Source organism: Amia ocellicauda, chromosome 15, assembly GCF_036373705.1.
Source record: "Amia ocellicauda isolate fAmiCal2 chromosome 15, fAmiCal2.hap1, whole genome shotgun sequence".
Classification (NCBI taxonomy): Eukaryota; Metazoa; Chordata; class Actinopteri; order Amiiformes; family Amiidae; genus Amia; species Amia ocellicauda.
The window spans coordinates 327,221-350,215 of record NC_089864.1 but is presented as its reverse complement, the minus strand read 5'-3'; the positions used below and the strand labels follow the sequence as shown (position 1 = coordinate 350,215).

The window sequence follows — 22,995 nt, the reverse complement described above, 5'->3', positions numbered from 1 at the left end:
CGTGTACCGGAACGAGGGCTGCAAAAATACTGGACCACTCCACTGCTTTGATGAAATACAGACCCCTGTGCAAGCATTGGGAGAAAATAAATGAGAATGTACTCATTTTTAAAAAGATACAGAATGTTTTATTTTAATCAAAGAGACATTTGGAAGATTTTGGATTGAAGATTAATCAGAAGCCTAGTTTTTAATCTGGACACAAATGTAATGGGTAGTTTTATTTAGATTTGTGAATATGTTATTAACACAGTCAAATATAAATGAAGATAAAAAATAAATAAAAAAACATATACAATAAAACAATTGTCATTCTGAAACTTTGAATAATTCAAACTCACAGAACTTGACACCTGTATAACTACCCTCATCTCCACAACATAACTATTAATAGTTAAAGGTTTGACTTTCCGGCAAGGCCTAGAAAAACAAATTATATATATATATATAGGGATCCTGTGCCCAGTACTGTTGCAGATGGTGTTTAGGAACAGTTTGAAATATATATCAATCAGGCATCAGGCTGTACTGCAAATGCAAATCTCAAGTTCAAAATGTAGAGGTGCTCTATGTGCACTGTCTATGTTGTGTCCTATCAGTGTGTGTGCAGTGCTGTGGTCAGTGTGCTAAAGTCACTGTCCTCAGCACTGATGTGCATGGGGTGGGGTAGGGGCACTTCATCTGCCCTCTCCCCCGGGCGAGCCCCTGCCTGCTCTCTTGATGTTCAGTGCATGTTACTGGTCCTCAGTATGTTTCCATGTGTGCAGTATGTGTTGAGTCAGTGTGTGTGCAGTGTGTACTGGAGCCAGCTGTTTCCTCAGTGTTTATGAGTGTGTAAAGTCAGTGTGTCAGTGTGCGCTCTGCTCAGTGTCCTCAGTGTGTATCAGTGTCCTCAGTGTATGTCGGTGTGTCAGTGTCCTCAGTGTGCGCTCTGCTCAGTGTCCTCAGTGTCTGTCAGTGTGCGCTCTGCTCAGTGTCCTCAGCGAACAGCCTTTCTCTCAGTCTGTAGTAGTGCCCTCTCAGGTCCATCAGCTCCTGGTGAGAGCCTCGCTCCTTCACCCCCCCGCTGTCAATCAGGATGATCTGATCCGCCTTCTCCACCGTCTTCAGCCTGTGAGCCACGAGCAGCACCGTCTGAGAGACACAGCTGGACAGGGCCTTCTGGATCTACAGACACAGAGAGACAGAGTTACAGCACTGACACTGAGAGACACAGCTGGACAGGGCCTTCTGGATCTACAGAGAGAGAGACACAGTTACAGCATTGACACTGAGAGACACAGCTGGACAGGGCCTTCTGGATCTACAGACACAGAGACACAGTTACAGCACTGACACTGAGAGACACAGCTGGACAGAGCCTTCTGGATCTACAGAGAGAGAGACACAGTTACAGCATTGACACTGAGAGACACAGCTGGACAGGGCCTTCTGGATCTACAGACACAGAGAGACAGAGTTACAGCACTGACACTGAGAGACACAGCTGGACAGAGCCTTCTGGATCTACAGACACAGAGAGACAGAGTTACAGCACTGACACTGAGAGACACAGCTGGACAGAGCCTTCTGGATCTATGCAGAGAGACACAGTTACAGCATTGACACTGAGAGACACAGCTGGACAGGGCCTTCTGGACCTCTACAGTGCTGTACAGTGTCCAGTCCTCTACAGTGCTCTGCAGTGTCCAGTCCTCTACAGTGTCCAGTCCTCTACAGTGCTCTGCAGTGTCCAGTCCTCTACAGTGACCAGTCCTCTACAGTGCTGTATCAGTGTCCAGTCCTCTACAGTGCTGTACAGTGTCCAGTCTTCTACAGTGCTGTACAGTGTCCAGTCCTCTACAGTGCTCTGCAGTGTCCAGTCCTCTACAGTGTCCAGTCCTCTAAAGTGCCTTATCAGTGTCCAGTCCTCTACAGTCCGTATCAGTGTCCAGTCCTCAACAGTGACCAGTCCTCTACAGTGCCGTATCCGTGTCCAGTCCTCTACAGTGCTGTACAGTGTCCAGTCCTCTACAGTGCCATATCGGTGTCCAGTATTACTCACCACTTGCTCGCTGTCCGTGTCCAGGCAGCTGGTGGCCTCGTCCAGGATGAGGATCTGCGGGTCTCTGATCAGGGCCCTGGCGATGGCGATGCACTGCTTCTGACCCCCAGAGAGCTGGCCTCCGCGCTCACCCACATCTACAACACACACAGTACTACACTGTTACACACACTATACACACACTGTACTATACTGTTACACACTGTACACACACTGTACTACATCTACAACACACACAGTATTACAATGTTACACACACTGTACATACACTGTACTACACTGTCCTACACTGTTACACACACTGTACTACACTGTTATGCACACTGTACACACACTGTACACACACAGTACTACACTGTACACACACAGTACTACACTGTTATGCACACTGTACACACATTTTACACACACTGTACTACACTGTTACACACACTGCACTGCTTCTGACCCCCCAGAGAGCTGTCCACTGCGCTCGCCCACATCTACAACACACACAGTACTACACTGTTAAAAACACTGTATTACACTGTACACACACTGTACACACACAGTACTACAGGGTTAGTCACTGTACTACACTCTTACACACACTGCACTACAATGTTTCACACACAGTACACTGTTTCTGTACCTGTGTCAGTGTGTACCTGTGTGTGTCAGTGTGTACCTGTGTCATTGTGTACCTGTGTGTGTCAGTGCGAACCTGTGTCAGTGCGTACCTGTGTGTCAGTGCATACCTGTGTCAGTGTGTAGCTGTGTGTGTCAGTGTGTACCTGTGTGTGTCAGTGCGTACCTGTGTCAGTGTGTAGCTGTGTGTGTCAGTGTGTACCTGTGTGTGTCAGTGCGTACCTGTGTCAGTGTGTAGCTGTGTGTGTCAGTGTGTACCTGTGTCGTAGCCCCTCTCCAGTGTGTTGATGAAGCCGTGTGCGTTGGCCCTCTCCGCTGCTTTGCGCACTCTGTCCAGGGCACAGTCTGGGACTCCGTAGGAGATGTTGTCCCTGATGGAGCCAGAGAACAACACCGGCTCCTGACCAACCATGGAGATCTGAGAGAGGAGAGAGAGAGTAGAGAGTAGAGGGGAGAGGGGAGAGGGGAGAGGGGAGAGAGGAGAGTAGACTGTTTAACATTACATTTTAAGTGTGTTACAGTATTACTGTCAGTGTGTTACAGTATTAAGGTCAGTGTGTTACAGTATTAAGGTCAGTGTGTTACATTGTTAAGATCAGTGTTTTACATTATTAAGATCAGTGTGTTACGGTATTATGGTCAGTGTGTGACAGTATTAGTGAGTGTGTCACAGTATTACAGTATTATTAGTCAGCGTGTCACAGTATTAATCAGCGTGTCGCAGTTTTAGTCAGCATGTCACAGTGTTATGGTAAGTGTGACACAGTATTAGTCAGTGTGTCGCATTGTTACCTTACGGTGCAGGTACTGGTGCTCGTAGCTGTCCAGCGGCTGTCCGTCCAGCAGGATTTGTCCCTCCTGGGGCTGGTAGAATCTCTCCAGCAGAGACACACATGTGCTCTTCCCCCCTCCTGAGGGGCCCACCAGGGCTGTCACCTGACCTGGCCGCAGCTCCAGAGACACGCCCTGCACACACAGGACAGCGTTAAAACTGCACTGACACACAGGACAGCGTTAACCCTGCATTGACACATAGGACAGCGTTAAAACTGCATTGAAACACAGGACAGCGTTAAAACTGCACTGACACACAGGAGAGCGTTAAAACTGCACTGACACACAATATTCACACACTACAGATACTTCCTGATACATTAGAGAGACATATAGAGTCCTACAGAAGCTGCTGTTTCTTTGAAAGCAGCTTTGTTATGCTGGATGGTCTAGGGGAAAGTGCTGCATTCGTTACAATAATATAGTGGGATATTCAGTGCAGTACTGCAGTGTAGTATTCAGTAACTGAAAGCCTTCTCCTTGAGGGTGGGGCAGGCAACTGGGGTAGCACAGGGCAGTGTTCAGTAGTGCAGTACAGTGGTCAGTGCAGTGGTCAGTAGTAGAGTGCAGTGGTCAGTGCAGGTCAGTAGTACAGTGGAGTGGTCAGTCCTGTGGTCAGTTGTACAGTGGTCAGTAGTGTACAGCACAGTGGTCAGTGCAGTACCTTTAGGGCAGGGCAGTCCGGGCGGCTGGGGTAGCAGAAGGAGACGTTGCTGAACTGGACGTGTCCTCTCAGAGCGGGCGGCTGCAGGCAGCCGTCACAGCACACCTGCGGTTCTCTGTCCAGGTACTCAAACACCTTGGCCGCCGCGCCCACCGAGTTCAGCATGTCCCCGAAGATGTAAATCAGGGTCTGGAACGAACAGAGACACTCAGACACAGCAGCACACAGCAGGGCCCCAGTCCACAACTGAGGCCCACAGCACATAGCAGGGCCCTAGTCCACACTGAGGCCCTCAGCACACAGCCGCAGTGCAGCAGTCTGTTTGCCATGGCAGCCGTACCCGGATGTTGTCTCCCAGGTCCATCTGATAGAGGATGAAGGACACCAGGTTGCCGGCGCTCATCTGGCCACTCTGGATGAAGAGACGACCGTAATATAGCATGGCCACCTGCATCGCCATCGAGGTCAACTGTAACACAAACACACACACCATTACTGCACAGACACACACACACACACACATGTTGGTGCCGCTATCATTATTATGTCCACAGACATAGATTTTTATACTGTACAAACTATAGATTCTATCCCCTAACCCTCATAACAAACTTTCTGCATTTTTACATTTTCAATAAAACATAATTTAGTATGTTTTTTAAGAGATCTGAATAATGGGGACTTTGGCAATGTCCTCATAAACCACCTTTATAGCATAATAACCCGGTAATTACCAGTTTGTAACCTAAAAAAACCCCGACATAAACGTTAACATGTAAACCACATAAACCCGCCCACCATTACTGCACAAACACACACAAACACACACACACACACACACACACACACCATTACTGCACAAACACACACAAACACACACACACACACACACACACACCATTACTGCACAAACACACACACACACACACACACACCATTACTGCACAAACACACACACACTACTGCACAAACACACATAAACACACACACACCATTACTGCACCAACACACACACAATTATTGCACAAACCCACACACCATTACTACACACACACACACAAACCCTATTACTGCACAAACACACTTACATTCAAACAGTCCCTGCACATCCTCAGCAGGTGTGTGTGTGTGTGTGTGTGTATGTGACTGCGTGTGTGTATGTGACTGCATGTGTGTGTGTGAGTGAGTGTGTGTGTGTATGTGACTACGTGTGTGTGTGTGTGTATAGACTCACCCTTCTCAGCAGCAGGTACAGGGCCCTGATGCAGTCCCTGCGTGTCCTCAGCAGGTGTGTGTGCTGCAGGCGGCTCAGGTAGCGTCTGGCTTCGCTGCGTTCTGTGTTGAAGCTGCGCACCGTCCTGATGGATGACACCGCCTCCCCTGCCGCCTCGTTCGCCCGCGCCACCGAGTCCTGCACCTCCCGTGCCAGCCGCTGGGCACAGAGAGAGGGAGAGAGAGAGAGAGAGAGAGAGGGAGAGAGACAGGGAGAGAGAGAGAAAACATTTTTTATGTTGTTTTCTTGCCCATTTTACAGCTGCTCTGGCAATATCAAGTTATGCCAATGAAGCACATTTTGAGTAAAGAGAGAGGGAGATTCTGGGACAAAGATCACACACACACAGTGAGAGACAACACACACACGTCATGGCAGCAAAGGTGTTCGAGACTGAGAGACTCCCCTGTGAGTGTGTGTCAGTGTATGTGGTTGTGAGTGTGTGTCAGTGTGTGAGTGTGAGTGTGTGTCAGTGTGTGAGTGTGAGTATGTATCAGTGTGTGTGTGGTTGTGAGTGTGTGTCAGTGTATGTGATTGTGAGTGTGTGTCAGTGTGTGTCAATGTGTGAGTGTGTCAGTGTGTGAGTGTGAATGTGTGAGCGTGTCAGTGTGTGAGTCTGCTGTACCTGGTAGTAGGTGTCGTACACGTTCTGCATCAGCGCAGTGACGGGCGTCTCCATCAGCACCAGCAGCGTGAGCTTCCAGGACAGGCCCACCATGAGTGCCAGCATGCCGGCCGTGCGGATCAGCGTGCGCAGGAGCACGTTGACGTTCAGCGCCACCGCGCGGCCCATCAGAGCCGTGTCCGTGGCCAGCCGGGACGTGATGTCGCCTGGGGAGGCAGTCGCACACCCGTGAGCCTCGGGTCCCGTCACAGCGACGCCAAACTCATTTATACAACACTGTACTGCCTGTGGAGGCTTTCAGCGAACCAATCACATTGCAGCTCACAGCCGTGCTATCATGACAACAAACATCATCAACAACAGTGGATTCACACTGGGCTGCAGACACACTGTGCTGAAACACAACTCAAGCAGACACAGAGTGAATGCACGCAGCCGCACCTGTCTTGGTCGCCTCGAAGAAGCCGATCTCCTGGCCCAGCAGCGCTCTGAACAGCTGCAGCTTCATGCGGCGAGTGAAGCTCGAGATGGTGCACATGAACAGACCCCCGCGACAGCCAGCGGCCATGGAGCTGAGCACAGAGAGAGAGGGAGAGAGAGGGGGCTGTCAGAGTGGACCAGGACCAGGGAGGACTGTGCACACTCGCAGGGGACAGCTCTGTGTGTGTGTCAGCATGTGGGGGTGTCTGTGTGACAGCCTGGACACTGGAGTGACTCTGGACAATGAGTGACTCTCTGGACACTGAAAGACTCTGGAGACTGAGTGACTCTGGATGCTGAGAGACTCGGGACGCTGAGAGAGACTCACTAGTTTGGGTGAGTTACCAAAACACACGAGGGAAATGTGCCTGATGGGAGACCGACAGACACTGTGACACAGTGAGAGAAGGAGACACAGAGACACAGTGACACAGAGACACAATGACACAGTGACACAGTGACTGACCTGCCCACAGAGTACAGTCCCATGCACAGGATGACACAGAGACACAGAGACACAGTGACACAATGACACAATGACACAGAGACACAATGACTGACCTGCCCACAGAGAACAGCCCCATGCACAGGATGGCCCAGTGGAAGCTGCTCTGTTGATACTGGGAGCCCAAGATATCGATCACCTGCCCAGTGTAGTAGGGAATGAACATCTCACCTGTACACACACAATACACTGTCACTACACACACACTACACTGTCACTACACACACATACTACACTGTCACTACACACACACTACACATACACAATACACACAAGATACACTGTCACTACACACACATACTACACTGTCACTACACACACACTACACATACACAATACACACAAGATACACTGTCACTACACACACATACTACACTGTCACTACACACACACTACACATACACAATACACACAAGATACACTGTCACTACACACACGCAAGTCAGTCACCTGCGCTATTGTAGTAGGGAATTAACATCTCACCCGTACACACACAATACACACACGATAAACTGTCACTACACACACACTGAACTGTACTCACACATCACAGCGACAGTGAGGAAGAGGAAGGCTCCCAGCAGCAGCCAGGCATCGTGCAGGGCGAAGCGCACCACCCTCATGAACAGCACTCTGGCCCGGTGCTGCCCGCTACCCCTCGCCGGGCCGCTGGGGAGGCTGAGCTCCCAGAACAGGCAGGCGGCGGCGGTGGCGGCGAGGGCCAGGGCGGCGAGGCGGGCGTCGGGCAGTGCGCCGCTCCAGCTCTCCACCGGCCGCCCCAGCAGCGCCAGCCGGCCGCTCTCGTACAGCGGGGCCAGCAGGGCCAGCGTGGCCAGGCAGCGGCGCAGCACCGGCCGCCCCCCCCACACGCACTGCAGCGCCGCCAGCCGCGCCAGCGCCAGCAGCCACAGCCGCGCCGGGCTCTGCCAGCCGAAGGGGCTCCGGGGCGGGGGCAGCAGCACGGCTGCCACCCCCTGCAGCGCCACACACACGGCCAGGTCACTGCCCAGCGCCGCCCCCCACACGGGGACACTGCGCAGCATCAGCAGTGGCTGGGCCGGGCTCATCACCGCGGGGCTGGACTGGATATCAGTGAACTGGACTGGACTCCACTGGGCTGGACTGGATTGGTCTGGACTGGACTGGATATCAGTGAAATGGACTGGACTCCAGTGGGGTGGGAAGCACTGCAGTGAACTGTACTGTAGTACACTGGGCTGAGCTGGGCTGCTGTGAACTGGACTGGACTGGACTGCACTGGACTGGACTCTCTGCAGTGACTCTGGGACGCTCTCGAGAACACGTGTTCAACAGGAAGCCTGCAGGTGAGAGAAAAACTGAGTCAGAGCCCTGAAATCACTGCACGCACATCCGCTGTGCCACAGTGGACAGTGTCCTGCGCTGAGAGCATTCAGCTGTATTGAGCTCAATCAGTCAGGTTTAATGTCAAAGCCCTGGGGCGCCTCTCACAGTCGGGGGTAGACAGGCTGCAGGACACTCCACACAAGAGACGCACACCTGTGTAGGATGAGCCATAACGCACTAACACAACCACTAACAATCTCAGCAGCAAAGGCTATTCAGAGGGACTTAGATAATATTCAGTTGTGGGACGACACCTGACAGATGAAATTCAATGTGGACAAGTGCAAGGTAATACATGCAGGTAACAAACATGTCCACTATAATTACACTATGGGAGGAATAGAACTAGATGAAGTTTCGCATGAGAAAGACCTAGGAGTCTATGTGGACTCATCACTTTCTCCATCCAAACAGTGTGGGGAAGCAGTAAAAAAGACAAACACAATTCTGCGGTATATTGTCAAAAGTGTAGAATTGAGAACAAGGGCAGTGATGTTCAGACTGTACAATGCACTAGTTAGAGCTCATCTGGATACTGTGGACAGTTCTGGGCTCCACACTTCAAGAAAGATATCGCTGCTCTAGAGGCAGCTCAGAGGAGAGCAACCAGACTTATTCCAGGTCTGAAGGGAAAGTCCTCCTGAGAGACTGAGGACCTGAACCTTTTCACCCTGGAACAGAGGAGACTACGTGGGGACTTGATCCAAGTCTTCAAAATCATGAAAGACATCGACCACATCAAACCAGAGGAGCTTTTCCAGATCAGCAGGGACACACGCACCCGGGGACACAAATGGAAATTGGGCTTCAAGGCATTCAAAACAGGAGACACTTCTTCACACAGAGAGGCGTCACAATCTGAACAAACTCCCCAGCGATGTGGCTGAAGAGACAATTTGGGAACATTCAGAAACAGACTGGATAGGATCCTTGATCACTGAGTTATTAATGGACACCAAACGAGCACGATGGGGCGAATGGGCTCCTCTCGGCTGGACACTGTCTTATGTTCTTATGTTTCGTAACTAACACAGGGAACTTGACTCAATCCCCTCTGTTTCACAATTTAAAGCGACACTGACAGCTTCTCTGAATAGGCTATAGGGTTACAGTAGCTACAGTAACAGAGCATCACTATACAATATCACAACAGCAACATACAACACACACGTCACAGCCCAGCACCGCGCAGCAGCAGCACTGCCCCTCTGTGAGTGTGTGTGTGTATGATTGTGAGTGTGTGTGTGTGTGAGTGTGTGATTGTGAGTGTGTGTGTGCAGTGTGAGTGTGTGTGTGCAGTGTGTGTGTGTGTGTGAATGTGTGTGTACAGTGTGAGTGTGTGTGTGTGTGTGCAGTGTGTGTGTGTACAGTGTAAGTGTGTGTGTGTGTGTGTGCAGTGTGTGTGTGTGTGTGAATGTGTGTGTGCAGTGTGAGTGTGTGTGTGCAGTGTGTGTGTGTATGATTGTGAGTGTGTGTGTGTGTGAGTGTGTGATTGTGAGTGTGTGTGTGCAGTGTGAGTGTGTGTGTGCAGTGTGTGTGTGTGTGAATGTGTGTGTACAGTGTGAGTGTGTGTGTGTGTGTGTGCAGTGTGTGTGTGTGTGTGAATGTGTGTGTGCAGTGTGAGTGTGTGTGTACAGTGTGTGTGTGTGTGTGAATGTGTGTGTGCAGTGTGAGTGTGTGTGTGCAGTGTGTGTGTGTATGATTGTGAGTGTGTGTGTGTGTGAGTGTGTGATTGTGAGTGTGTGTGTGCAGTGTGAGTGTGTGTGTGCAGTGTGTGTGTGTGTGAATGTGTGTGTACAGTGTGAGTGTGTGTGTGTGTGTGTGCAGTGTGTGTGTGTGTGTGTGCAGTGTGTGTGTGTGTGTGTGCAGTGTGTGTGTGTGTGTGTGTGAATGTGTGTGTGCAGTGTGAGTGTGTGTGTGTGTGCAGTGTGTGTGTGTACAGTGTAAGTGTGTGTGTGTGTGTGTGTGTGTGTGTGCAGTGTGTGTGTGTGCAGTGTGAGTGTAAGTGTGTATAAAGTGTGTTAACACAGCACAGTGTACATGCCCGTCCTGTAGTCTTGAGTCGATGACGAGTTATCAGTGTTTCTCAATCGCGTCTACACCGCCGACAATAACCACCACCACCATCATCATCATCATCCTAAACCATTCTGCACACTTTCACTCCCGCTGCTGCTGTAAGAGTTCATTAGCGGGGCTGTATTCCCATTTTAAACAGTGATAGTTTGACACGAATGAACTCAAGTTATCGTATGTAGTTTGTGTTTGTTACCTGCGGTCCTGACGCGTCTCTCCTCCGGCCGACAGCCTCCGACAGACTCACTGCAGCGGCGACACTTTCACTTTCACTCCGGCGAGCCGGGGCTTCCCGCTGCCTGGGGTCCCGCACTGCTTTATCATACTGTCCCTCAGTAACGCTGCCTCTGCGGACTCACACAGTAACGGATTTCAATCTCACTGTCAGATACCTACAGCCCCACCACTGTCACAGCAAACCCACTGGCGCTGCGGCGCAGCGCTGAGGAGCCGGTAACAATGTGTCCCGGTGCGGCGGTCATGTAGCGCCAGCACAGACTGACCAGTTATTATTTAAATAGTAATATAAATACCCTGTTTATAAGTAACTAACACAGTTATAACAAATTAACGCAGTTAATATTGCTGTGTTTATGCAGGAAATGCTCAATATACTCGTTTTACTATAGTTTGTATACAATCACAATATCCCAAAAATAATAAATACACACAATGGTGTACTGAGGTGTAAAGCCGCGCACCGCAGTACTGTATGATTGCACTGAGTGTGGACTGGGTTTAAATCAGCTCTGTGTGTTGGCTGTGTCTGTTTCTGGGCCAGACTGGGAACCTGCTCACTCCCAGTCTGCCTGGCAACCGGGCAGCGCCACTCTGATTGGTTCCCCTGTGTTTTCAGTGGCCAATGAGCTTATTATTATTATTATTATTATTATTATTATTATTATTATTATTATTATTATTATTATTATTATTATTTGCTGGTAGTCGTCCACCTGGCTGTGACAGTCCATGAGCTGGAAGGTCTCTTTTACTCCAATACAAATTTGACAAGTAGGTTTATTTTTACTTTTAATTTATGTGTCAGACTGGGCCGTCCCGGGGGGGCCATGGCCGAATAACACAGGCTGTGTTTGAAACCGCAAACTATACATACTACATACCAAGATTTCAGCAGTACTGACATGCTGGTGTGTAGTACATGTAGTATGGGTCGTATTTGGTTTCAAACACAGACGCAGCTTTTTTCTCCTCCCTGTATTTAATTGTAAGTTTATTGTATGGTAAATTATGGTCAATTCCCTCTCTCTCACTCAGACACAGACACACTGACACCAGAATTAAACATTCACATTTAATACAGACAGATTAATTCATTAAAACTGTTGGATTACTCGATGCAAAAAATATATGTATACAGTTAGATATTTGGACAGGTCAAAATGAAGAAAACTGAAGGCAAAACGCCCCAAGAACAAGCAGGAACTAAAGACACTGCAGTGCAGGTCTGGCAGAGCAGCACCAGGGAAGAAACCCAGCATCTGGTGATGTCTATGGGTTCAAACTTCAGGCCGTCATTGACTGCAAAGGATTTGCCACCAAGTATTCAAACTCACAATTTAATTCATGAATATGTTAGTTTGACCAAATACTTTTGAGCCCCTAAAATTGGGGGGACCACCAATAAAAATGGGTGTAATTCCTACAGCGTTCACCCAATGTGAATGTAACTACCCTCAAATTAAAGATGAGTCTACACTTAAAGCACATCTTTATTGTTTCCTTTCAAATCTATTGTGGTGATGTAGAGCCAAAATGATGACACTTGTGTCACTGACAGCCATGCTGCCCTGACACTCTGACACACAGCACTCTGCGGTACTAACAGATATTAAAGTGTATGTGCTTTGGATTGATATAGAGATGGATAATGTGTACAGTGCGGAGCAGCTCTCTGGCTGTGTGACCTGGCAGACCTGACTGCACACCGCCTTCCCTCCAGGAGACTTTGGGAACTGAGCTGGACAGAACCGGCCCGACCCACTTTGACTGACTGACACACTGAACACAGGCTTCAGTCCCTGTGGACAGGCCGCTCTCGGTCCCGCTGCCACCCTCACCGTCAGTGCGCTTGTGTCTCTGTGGCTCTGAGTGAAGAGAGTGTGTCTGTGTAGGGCCGGTCTGTGCGCAGTCAGTCAGTCAGTCAGTGAGGGTGTCTGCAGTGCTGCAACAATAATCATTTTATTTAGAAGTGCCTTTCAAAATACTCAAAATAAGGACAGTGTACAAAAACTCAGAACAACATCAGACAAACATACAATACAGGTTATAGAGCAGTAGAGGTGTTTGTGAGTATGTGCGTGTGTGTCAGCGTATGAGTGTGTACATATCACTGAGACTGAAAGTGAGACAGATTGAGACGCGTGTGAAGACCGGGACGGAGAGTAGGGGATGAAGAGATTGTCTATGAGCGAGCCAGGCCATGGAGAAATTTAAACACTAACACAAGGACTTTAAACTGGGTTCTGGGAGCCCGTGGAGGTGTTTCAAGGTGGGGGAGATGTGTTCCCAGGGTCTGGACCGGGTGAGGAGCCCTGCTGCAGTCATACTGAAGCTTGCGGAGTAGAGACACAAAGAACAAGAGCATTACAGTAACCCAAACTGAATCCCAGCTAGCAGAGGTTCTGGACTTCCTTCATGGTGGATGAGTGCTGATCACAATGGCTTCAGTTTTATTGCTGTTTAACCGCAGGTAGTTGGAGGCCATCCATGAGTTTATGTCATGAAGACATGAACTGGAGCAGACATAGGTAGTGTGGTGTGAAGGTAGATCTGGGTGCCATCAGCGTAACAATGGAGGAATTAGATGAAGAAGAGCAGAGGCCCAAGGACCGAGCCCTGAGGGACCTCACAGGATAAAGGAGCTGGGGTGGATGGAGATAAACGTCTGTCTGGTAGATCAGATTGGAGCCAGGAAAGGGCTGAGCCAGAGACACCAAGGACAGATTCCAAACGATTGAGAAGTTTTTATCATGGCAAACGGCGTCAAAGGCAGCTGGTAAATCGAGGAGGATGAGGATATTCAGTCAGCTGTGATGAGAAGATCATTTAGACTTTAAGTAGCACTTCAGTACTTTGATTAGTATGGACACCAGACTGAAAGACCTCGAAGAGCTCGTTTGTGGACACATGTGAGTGAAGCTGAGGGGCAACCGTGTGCTCTGGTACTTCCACAAGGAAGGGGACACTGGAAATAGGCCGATAATTCCTGAGCTCATCGGGGTTGAGACCAGGTCCTTAAGGACTGGCGTGATGGCAGCAGATTTCAGGATGGAAGAGACAGGTATCAAGAAGAGGGGAGAGAACAGGAAGGCATTTCTCTCTAGATTTAGACAGCAGCTCAGTCACAAAGTGCTCGTCGACAGGGGAGTGAAAACCACGAGGAGCAGAGCGATGGGGAGGAAGGACAGAGACAGCGCATGTGGGAGGAGTCTGGTTGATCAGAGGATGAACAAGATCAATTTTATTGTGAATGAAAGTGAGGAAATCATGACAGAGGGGGATGGAGAAAGTGGGAAAGACTCAGCGGGATGTTGGGGCTTTGTGATCGCAGAGAACAGAGATCTGGGGTTTCCTCGGTGGTGAGTGATTCAGTAAGTACAATAGGGGTTTTGTGCCGCAACCAGGGCTGATTTGTCGAGTTAGACGTGTTCCCTGTACACCAAGGCATGAACCAGCAAGCCGGTTCTGTTGGAGAGGCGCTCGAGCGATGACCAGTGGACCTTCATGGACCTCAGTTCAGGTGTGAACCAAGGGCCTGAGTGAGAGCAGGTAACTGTGTGGTGATTCCAGGGGCAATAGAGTCAGTGTGTGTGCAGTGTGCACTGGAGCCAGCTTTGTCCTCAGTGTGAGTCAGTGTCCTCCGTGTGTGTCAGTGTGCTCAGTGTGCACTCTGTCCAGTGTCCTCAGTGTCTGTCAGTGTGCGCTCTGCTCAGTGTCCTCAGCGAACAGCCTCTCTCTCAGTCTGTAGTAGTCCCCTCTCATGTCCATCAGCTCCTGGTGAGAGCCTCGCTCCTTCACCCCCCCGCTGTCAATCAGGATGATCTGATCAGCCTTCTCCACTGTCTTCAGCCTGTGAGCCACGAGCAGCACCGTCTGAGAGACACAGCTGGACAGGGCCTTCTGGATCTACAGACACAGAGACACAGTTACTGCACTGACACTGAGACACACAGCTGGACAGGGCCTTCTGGATCTACAGACACAGAGACACAGTTACTGCACTGACACTGAGACACACAGCTGGACAGGGCCTTCTGGACCTCTACAGTGCCATATCAGTGTCCAGTCCTCTACAGTGCTCTGCAGTGTCCAGTCCTCTACAGTGTCCAGTCCTCTACAGTGCCTTATCAGTGTCCAGTCCTCTACAGTGTCCAGTCCTCTACAGTGCCGTATCAGTGTCCAGTCCTCTACAGTGTCCAGTCCTCTACAGTGTCCAGTCCTCTACAGTGCTGTACAGTGTCCAGTCCTCTACAGTGCCGTATCGGTTTCCAGTATTACTCACCACTTGCTCGCTGTCCGTGTCCAGGCAGCTGGTGGCCTCGTCCAGGATGAGGATCTGTGGGTCTCTGATCAGGGCTCTAGCTATGGCGATGCACTGCTTCTGACCCCCAGAGAGCTGGCCTCCGCGCTCACCCACATCTACAACACACACAGTACTACACTGTTACATACACTGTACACACACAGTACTACACTGTTATACACACTGTACACACACAGTACTACACTGTTACACACACTGTACATACACTGTACTAAACTGTTACACACTGTACAAACATTGCACTGTTTCTGACCCACAGAGAGCTATCCACCGCGCTCACCCACATCTACAACACACACTGTACTACACTGTTACACACACTGTACTACACTGTTACACACTGCACTGCTTCTGACCCCCAGAGAGCTGTCCACTGCGCTCACCCACATCTACAACACACACAGTACTACAATGTTACACACACTGTACATGCACTGTACTACATTCCTACACTGTTACACACACTGTACTACACTGTTACACACACTGTAATATAGTGTTACACTGTACACACACAGTACTACACTGTTACACACACTGTACACACACAGTACTAAACTGTTACACACAATGTATACACACTGCACTGCTTCTGTCCCCCCAAGAACTGGCCTCAGATTAAAGTGTATAGCTGTGTGTGTCAGTGCGTACCTGTGTGTGTCAGTGCGTACCTGTGTCAGTGTGTAGCTGTGTGTGTCAGTGTGTACCTGTATCATAGCCCCTCTCCAGTGTGTTGATGAAGCTGTGTGCATTGGCCCTATCCGCTGCGTTGCGCACTCTGTCCAGGGCACAGTCTGGGACTCCATAGGAGATGTTGTCCCTGATGGAGCCAGAGAACAACACCGGCTCCTGACCAACCATGGAGATCTGAGAGAGGAGAGAGAGACAGTGTGTTATTAGTCAGTGTGTCACAGTACTAGGCAGTGTGTCGCAGTATTAGTCAGTGTGTTGCAGTGTTACCTTGTGGTGCAGGTACTGGTGCTCGTAACTGTCCAGCAGCTGTCCATCCAGCAGGATTTGTCCCTCCTGGGGCTGGTAGAATCTCTCCAGCAGAGACACACAGGTGCTCTTACCCCCTCCTGAGGGGCCGACCAGGGCTGTCACCTGACCCGGCCACAGCTCCAGAGACACGCCCTGCACACACAGGACAGCGTTAAAACTGCATTGACACACAGGACAGCGTTAAACCTGCATTGACACATAGGACAGCGTTAAAACTGCATTGAAACACAGGACAGCGTTAAAACAGTGTTTCAATCAGTACAGTGGTCAGTAGTACAGTACAGTGGTGCAATGGTCAGCGCAGTGTTCAGTAGTGCAGTGCAGTGCTCAGTGCAGCGGTCAGTCCAGTTGGTCAGTGCAGTGGTCAGTAGTACAGTGGTCTGTGCAGTACCTTTAGGGCAGGGCAGTCCGGGCGGCTGGGGTAGCAGAAGGTGACGTTGCTGAACTGGACATGTCCTCTCAGAGCGGGCGGCTGCAGGCGACCGTCACAGCGCACCTGTGGCTCCCTGTCCAGGTACTCAAACACCTTGGCTGCCGCGCCCACCGAGTTCAGCATGTTGGAGTAGATGTACACCAGGGTCTGACACGGGAACACACAACACAGGGGGCCATTACACACAAACACAATGACTGTGGGGGCAGTGATGTGAGGTCTGTGGGGAAGCGATTGTGTTCTCAGTTAGCGATCCAGCTATGTAAATGGAGTAATAAGATCCTCTATTGAAACAAGATAGTCACCACCCCCTTTTCTTCCCTCTTTGAGACGCAGTGCATTATGGGATTGTGGCACTTTTCTCCCATCTATATAATGGAAAACCTGCCTCATTGCATATTCAAAGCTCTCTGTTTTAAAAACAAGTGCATATTAGATTGTATAAGAGACACTCCTCCTTAACATATACTCCTCCTTAGCTTTATTACTTCAACAGCACTGTTTTCACGTGCCTGAATAGAGCGCTTTATTGCCGAAGTGCTGTGTCTAGTAGCGGCTTCATGAATATTCATGAGCTCATCAAGCCGGAGCCCTGGTTTTCTCAAGTATTGAACAAAAAAGTTAATTTTGTTAATGTAAGTTATCTGTTTGCTCTGTGTATAATGTTTCATAAGGATCCAGGGATAAAATGTTACACTCTTTTTGTTCAGACATGAATACATTTATTACATTTTTTGTGCAATTTGAAAACTTTTTTGAAGTCATAACACTGCTAGCCCCCCCGCAGAGTGTTCACATGTGGACAGTGTGTGGACAGCATGTGGACAGTTTAGACAGCATGTGGACAGTGTGTGGACAGCATGTGGACAGTTTGGACAGCGTGGACAGTGTGTGGACAGCATGTGGACAGTTTAGACAGCATGTGGACAGTGTGTGGACAGCATGTGGACAGTTTGGACAGCGTGTGCACAGTTTGGACAGCGTGTGGACAGCGTGTGCTGTGTCCTCACCCTGATGTGGGTGGCCATGTCCTTCTGGTACAGGATGAAGGAGACCAAGTGTCCTGTGGTCATGTGACCAGCCTGGATGAGCTGGCGTCCATAGAACAGCATCATTACCTTCACGCCCATCGACACCATCTACACACAGAGAGAGACTTAATACACTCACACCGACACCAGCTACACACAGAGAGAGACTACAGTAACAATATGGTCTCACAGGTCAATAACTAGTTAGCAGTTGGCAAATGGCAGCAATGAGAGACGACTGAGCGCAGCTTCCGTGACAGGAAAGACGTGTTACAGCGATATTATGATGATGAGAGTTAATGCGACGATATAGATTGAACAGAAATGTTGTTTGGTCATTAACTGCTCCGGTGTGACGCCGAATCCAGAGTCACGTGTCCCGGGTTGGTTTGCGCTTGATTTATAATGTGAATAAATTAATTTTCTCAGCACAGGGCGAATTACACAAAACATACATATTGTACAGTAAGAGAAGATCAAATACACAGTAAGATCTGTTAGTGATGCGCTTTGTGCTCACACGCCAGCAGTGCTGACAATGGATTATTACTATTATTATTATTATTATTACTATTATTATTGTTATTATTATTATTATTATTATTGTTATTATTATTATTGTGTATTTGTTAGCAGACGTTCTTATCCTGGCCGACTTTCATCAACACATAAGAGCATTGCTGTGTGTCTGGCAACAGGGACAATGCAACAGTGATTTGGGACCATCATCACAGACTTCATCAATAAGCACAATTTACCATCAAACCATTAACATCACCTGAGATCGTCTGACAGGTTATTGATCTGCCCACAACTGCGCCGCAAATACCCCCAAAACAGCCGCATCCCTGATCAATAGGCTAGCCTATAGTCATTGTGTTTAAACAAGAATAAAAGTAAAAATACGCCACAAAATGAATGGAAATGTGATGGTTGGTGGAAAAGCGCTAAGAGAGTGTGTGACTGTGTGTGTGTGTGTGTGTGTGTGACTGCGTGTGTGTGAGTGTGTGTGTGAGTGTATGTGACTGCGTGTGTGTGTGTGTGTGTGTGTGTGAGTGTATGTGACTGCGTGTGTATGTGTGTGCGTGTGTGAGTGTGTGTGTGAGTGTATGTGACTGCGTGTGTGAGTTTGTGTGTGTGTGTAAGTGTATGTGACTGCGTGTGTGAGTTTGTGTGTGTGTGTAAGTGTATGTGACTGCGTGTGTGAGTGTGTGTGAGTGTATGTGACTGTGTGTGTGCGTGTGTGAGTGTGACTGTGTGTGTGAGTGTATGTGACTGCATGTGTGTGAGTGTATGTGTGCATGTATATAGACCCACCCTTCTCAGCAGCAGGTACAGGGCCCTGACGCAGTCCCTGCGCGTCCTCAGCAGGTGTGTGTGCTGCAGGCGGCTCAGGTAGCGTCTGGCTTCGCTGCGCTCTGTGTTGAAGCTGCGCACCGTCCTGATGGATGACACCGCCTCCCCCGCAGCCTCGTTCGCCCGTGCCACCGAGTCCTGCACCTCCCGCGCCAGCCGCTGGGCACAGAGAGAGGGAGAGAGAGAGAGAGGGAGAGAGACAGGGAGAGAGGGAGAGAGATTTTATTGTATTTATTCTAGTTGCTTTACTGCAACACTTTTCTAACCTTGTCGTGCAAATAAAACTCACATTTGAGAGAGCGATCATTTACTGATATATAGACTGAGACACAGACCAGTGACACAGAGAGGCGCAGACACACACATACACACACACACACCCCGCTCTCCCCACCTCGTAGTAGGAGTTGTATATCTTCTGCAGCACCGCGAGCAGCGGTGTCTCGATGAAGGTGACCAGTGTCATCCTCCAGGACAGGCTGAGCATCAGCGCCAGCACCCCCAGCGTCTTCACCACGCTGCGCAGCAGCACGTTCACATTCATGGCAATCGAGTGGCTCATCAGCATTGTGTCGGCAGACAGGCGGGACGTCAGCTCCCCTGCAGAGCAGAGAGTCTCAGCGCGTGTGGGTGAGCAGCCCCTCTTTCCCCATGTAGGGAGTGTGTCATTCAGTATGTCAGTCAGTCAGTCAGTCAGTCAGTCAGTCAGTGTGTCATTCAGTGTGTCAGTCAGTCAGTCAGTCAGTCAGTGTGTCAGTCAGTCAGGGCGTTGCCCAATGACCATGATGCCCAGCCCACGATTCAAAAATGTATAAAACCCGTGACAAACGTTTAAACCATTGAGTCTGACATTTGGACACTGCTCCTATGTCGTTCTCCCGAGCTCGTAATAAACATTATATTTGCTTTACGTCTCCACGACTTCTCCACATCATTAAGGAAAGGTTCTTCAATTGGCGTCATGAACAAGACCACAATGGGTTACTGTTTTTTATTCAACACCGTTTTAGATTGGTCTCGGGATTTTTTGAGGCTCTCAGGTTGTAATTTAAAAGTGAACCTGTGGAGGAGGAGAGGAAAAGAGAACATAAACTAAAAGTGTAACTACAGTTTGTTTGTGTTTGTGTGTTGAGACTGTATATGTAGGTATAAGAGACCAGAGACCACATACAGAGACCCCCAGAGTGAGAGGTCAGTGTTTAAAATATTTGCGCAACAATAATTTATTCTTATACAATAAGTTCCCAGAACAGGAACGGACACGGACAGTCTGACTAAGGAAGAGATTTGTAGAATGTACAATGTTTATAAGTTAATATGCAACAGAAATATATGTAAACTGAATTTGAAAAATAACAGATATTCTGAATGTTGTATTCTGTAAGTAACAACAGGAATTACTAAACAAGAAAGTGACAACTAAAAGGTGACTCTTGTATTCTGTGAGAAGCAACAATGTATGTATTGTGTAGGTAGTCACTGGGATTGACCTTTATGACCTGGGGCAGGATAAAACAATTTGAGATGCACTGTTTCTAACTTAAAACCGACATGTAGTCAGTCAGTGTGTCAGTCGGTCAGTGTGTCAGTCAGTGTGTCAGTTGGTCAGTGCAGCCCTGCTCTCTCTCACCTGTCTTGGTGACCTCGAAGAAGCCGATGTCCTGTTTGACCAGAGACTGGAACAGCATGAGCCGCACCCTCTTATTGAGCCGGGACACTGTGTACATGAACAGCCCCCCCCGCAGGCCTGCCGCCAGGGAGCTGACACACAAACACACACGCAGACAGAGGGACGGACGGATGGACAGACAAACAGACACACAAAAACACACATGCACACAGACAGGGATATAGGGACAGGGACAGATATTACTTGTACTGCAACACATCATACACTGACAGAGACAGAGACAGAGACACAAAGATCAGTCAGTGACACAGAGAGGGACTGACAGTGACACAGTGAGGGACTGACAGTGTCACAGTGACTGACCTGCCCACAGAGAACAGCCCCATGCACAGGATGGCCCAGTGGAAGCTGCTCTGTTGGTACCGGGAACCCAAGATATCGATCACCTGCCCAGTGTAGTAGGGAATGAACATCTCACCTGTACACACACAATACACTGTCACTACACACACTACACTGTCACTACACATACACAATACACACAAGATACACTGTCACTACACACACACTGAGACACTGTGCTGTACTCACACATCACAGCCACCGTGAGGAAGAGGAAGGCGCCCCCCAGGTAGAGCGCATCGGGTCGGGAGTAGCGCACCACCCTCATGAACAGCACTCTGGCCCGGTGCTGCCCGCTGCCCCCCGCCGGGCCGCTGGGGAGGCTGAGCTCCCAGAACAGGCAGGCGGCGGCGGTGGCGGCGAGGGCCAGGGCGGCGAGGCGGGCGTCGGGCAGTGCGCCGCTCCAGCTCTCCACCGGCCGCCCCAGCAGCGCCAGCCGGCCGCTCTCGTACAGCGGGGCCAGCAGGGCCAGCGTGGCCAGGCAGCGGCGCAGCACCGGCCGCCCCCCCCACACGCACTGCAGCGCCGCCAGCCGCGCCAGCGCCAGCAGCCACAGCCGCGCCGGGCTCTGCCAGCCGAAGGGGCTCCGGGGCGGGGGCAGCAGCACGGCTGCCACCCCCTGCAGCGCCACACACACGGCCAGGTCACTGCCCAGCGCCGCCCCCCACACGGGGACACTGCGCAGCATCAGCAGTGGCTGGGCCGGGCTCATCACCAGGACCAGTCCAGGGCTGGACTGGACTGGACTAGGTTGGGCTGGGCTGGGCTGGGCTGGACTGGGCTGGACTGGGCTGTGCTGTGCTGGGCTGGACTGGTTTGGAGCCGATGCTCTTCAGAAGATGCCTGTAAGAGAGGTCAGAGTCAGTGGAGTGAGTCACTCATTCTCTCCTCTGAACACACCGTGTGTTCATGCACACACAGCCGCAGGGCAGCTGTCCCGGGACTGCAGCGGGGGTACCAGGAGTAAACAGACGCTTCAGTCTGTGTGTCGCTTCTACTGTCACCCATGAAAGACCCTACACACTTCATACAGCAGCCATCTGACAAAACGCACGCATGCACCCAACCGAGCGGCACACGGTCCCGGGTGCGAGTGACGTGTAGGGGGGGGGCGGTTCTGAAGGGAAAACTAATGCACGTTAAGCGTCATCTTAAACACAGTCAGGAACTTCAACATGCGCGCACTGTGTATGAATAAGGGCGACACAAGCGTGTACTATTATTATTCAGGCAGGTTCATGACTGCGGGGCCAACCCGCCCTGACGGAGCAGGAAGACACGACGTGCTGGACGCATTTGCTGCTCACGCAACGAGTAACACAAAGCACAGCCGCCGCAGTTTGCGTGTCAACCGTCAACACTTTACTTTCGCTTTCGCTGCGGGAACACGGGGGCTGTCGGGCGGGATCCGGGCAATGGCTCGCAGTCAGACCACCCCGTCAGCTCCCTACATTAACACACATTAACACACCTTAACACACAGCGGCGCAGGGGGCACACGGCGTGAACCCCTGCTGTGTCCTTACCGCCGGCAGCGCTTCTCTCTGTGCGTGCGGTGCGGTGCGTCTGTGCGTCTGTGCGTGCTGCTGTCCCGCAGGGGGCGCTCTGCTCTGCGCTGCGCTGGTCTGCTCTGCGCTGCGGGTCTGCGGGCTCTGCGCTGCGCTGCTCTGCGGGTGTGCGGGCTCTGCGCTGCGCTGCTCTGCGCTGGTTTGCGATGCTCTGCGGGTCTGCTCTGCTCTGCGGGTCTGCTGGCGCTGCTCTGTGGGTCTGCGCTACGCTGGTCTGCTCTGCGGGTCTGCGGGCTCTGCTCTGCGCTGGTCTGCGCTGCTCTGCGGGTCTGCTCTGCTCTGCGCTGCTCTGCGGGTCTGCTCTGCTCTGCGCTGCGCTGGTCTGCTCTGCTCTGCGCTGGTCTGCTCTGCGCTGCGGGCTCTGCGCTGCGCTGCGCTGCTCTGCTCTGCTCTGCGGGTCTTTTGGCTCTGCGCTGCGCAGGGCTGCTGTTCTCACAGGAGCTTCAGGCGTCAAGCAGCAGTAATGCGCTAATGCTGCGCCTCGTATCTAAAACAAGCGCATATCACACACTCACC

General features: G+C 50.5%; 2 protein-coding genes across 2 annotated transcripts in view; one reads left to right on the top strand and one right to left on the bottom strand.

Moving 5' to 3' along the window:
* Positions 1-22,995, top strand: part of LOC136771277 (major histocompatibility complex class I-related gene protein) — a 70,561-nt gene that overhangs the window by 10,536 nt on the left and 37,030 nt on the right. The window lies entirely within an intron of this gene.
* tap2a (transporter associated with antigen processing, subunit type a) lies at positions 106-22,666 on the bottom strand. The gene is made up of 23 exons (XM_066724181.1): positions 22,438-22,666; positions 21,101-21,754; positions 20,873-20,987; positions 20,510-20,640; positions 19,274-19,479; positions 18,841-19,038; positions 17,503-17,631; positions 16,451-16,639; positions 16,018-16,191; positions 15,765-15,924; positions 15,016-15,152; positions 14,430-14,639; positions 7,597-8,356; positions 7,109-7,223; positions 6,509-6,639; positions 6,068-6,273; positions 5,404-5,601; positions 4,510-4,638; positions 4,170-4,358; positions 3,464-3,637; positions 2,930-3,089; positions 2,045-2,181; positions 106-1,167 (listed from the first exon to the last, which is right to left on the bottom strand). Exons 2-23 carry the CDS (start codon positions 21,621-21,623, stop codon positions 955-957), a joined length of 4,584 nt encoding a protein of 1,527 aa, XP_066580278.1. The 5' UTR covers positions 21,624-21,754; positions 22,438-22,666; the 3' UTR covers positions 106-954.

Bases quoted from the DNA above. Each gene is read 5' to 3' on its own strand.
- tap2a (XM_066724181.1), bottom strand. From the start codon at position 21,623: ATGAGCCCGGCCCAGCCACTGCTGATGCTGCGCAGTGTCCCCGTGTGG. The intron at 20,988-21,100 runs GTGAGTACAGCA...GTGTGTGTACAG, and splicing joins CCTCACGGTGGCTGTGATGT to GTGAGATGTTCATTCCCTAC. The intron at 16,192-16,450 runs GTACTGCACAGA...CTGTGTGTGCAG, and splicing joins CGGACTGCCCTGCCCTAAAG to GGCGTGTCTCTGGAGCTGTG.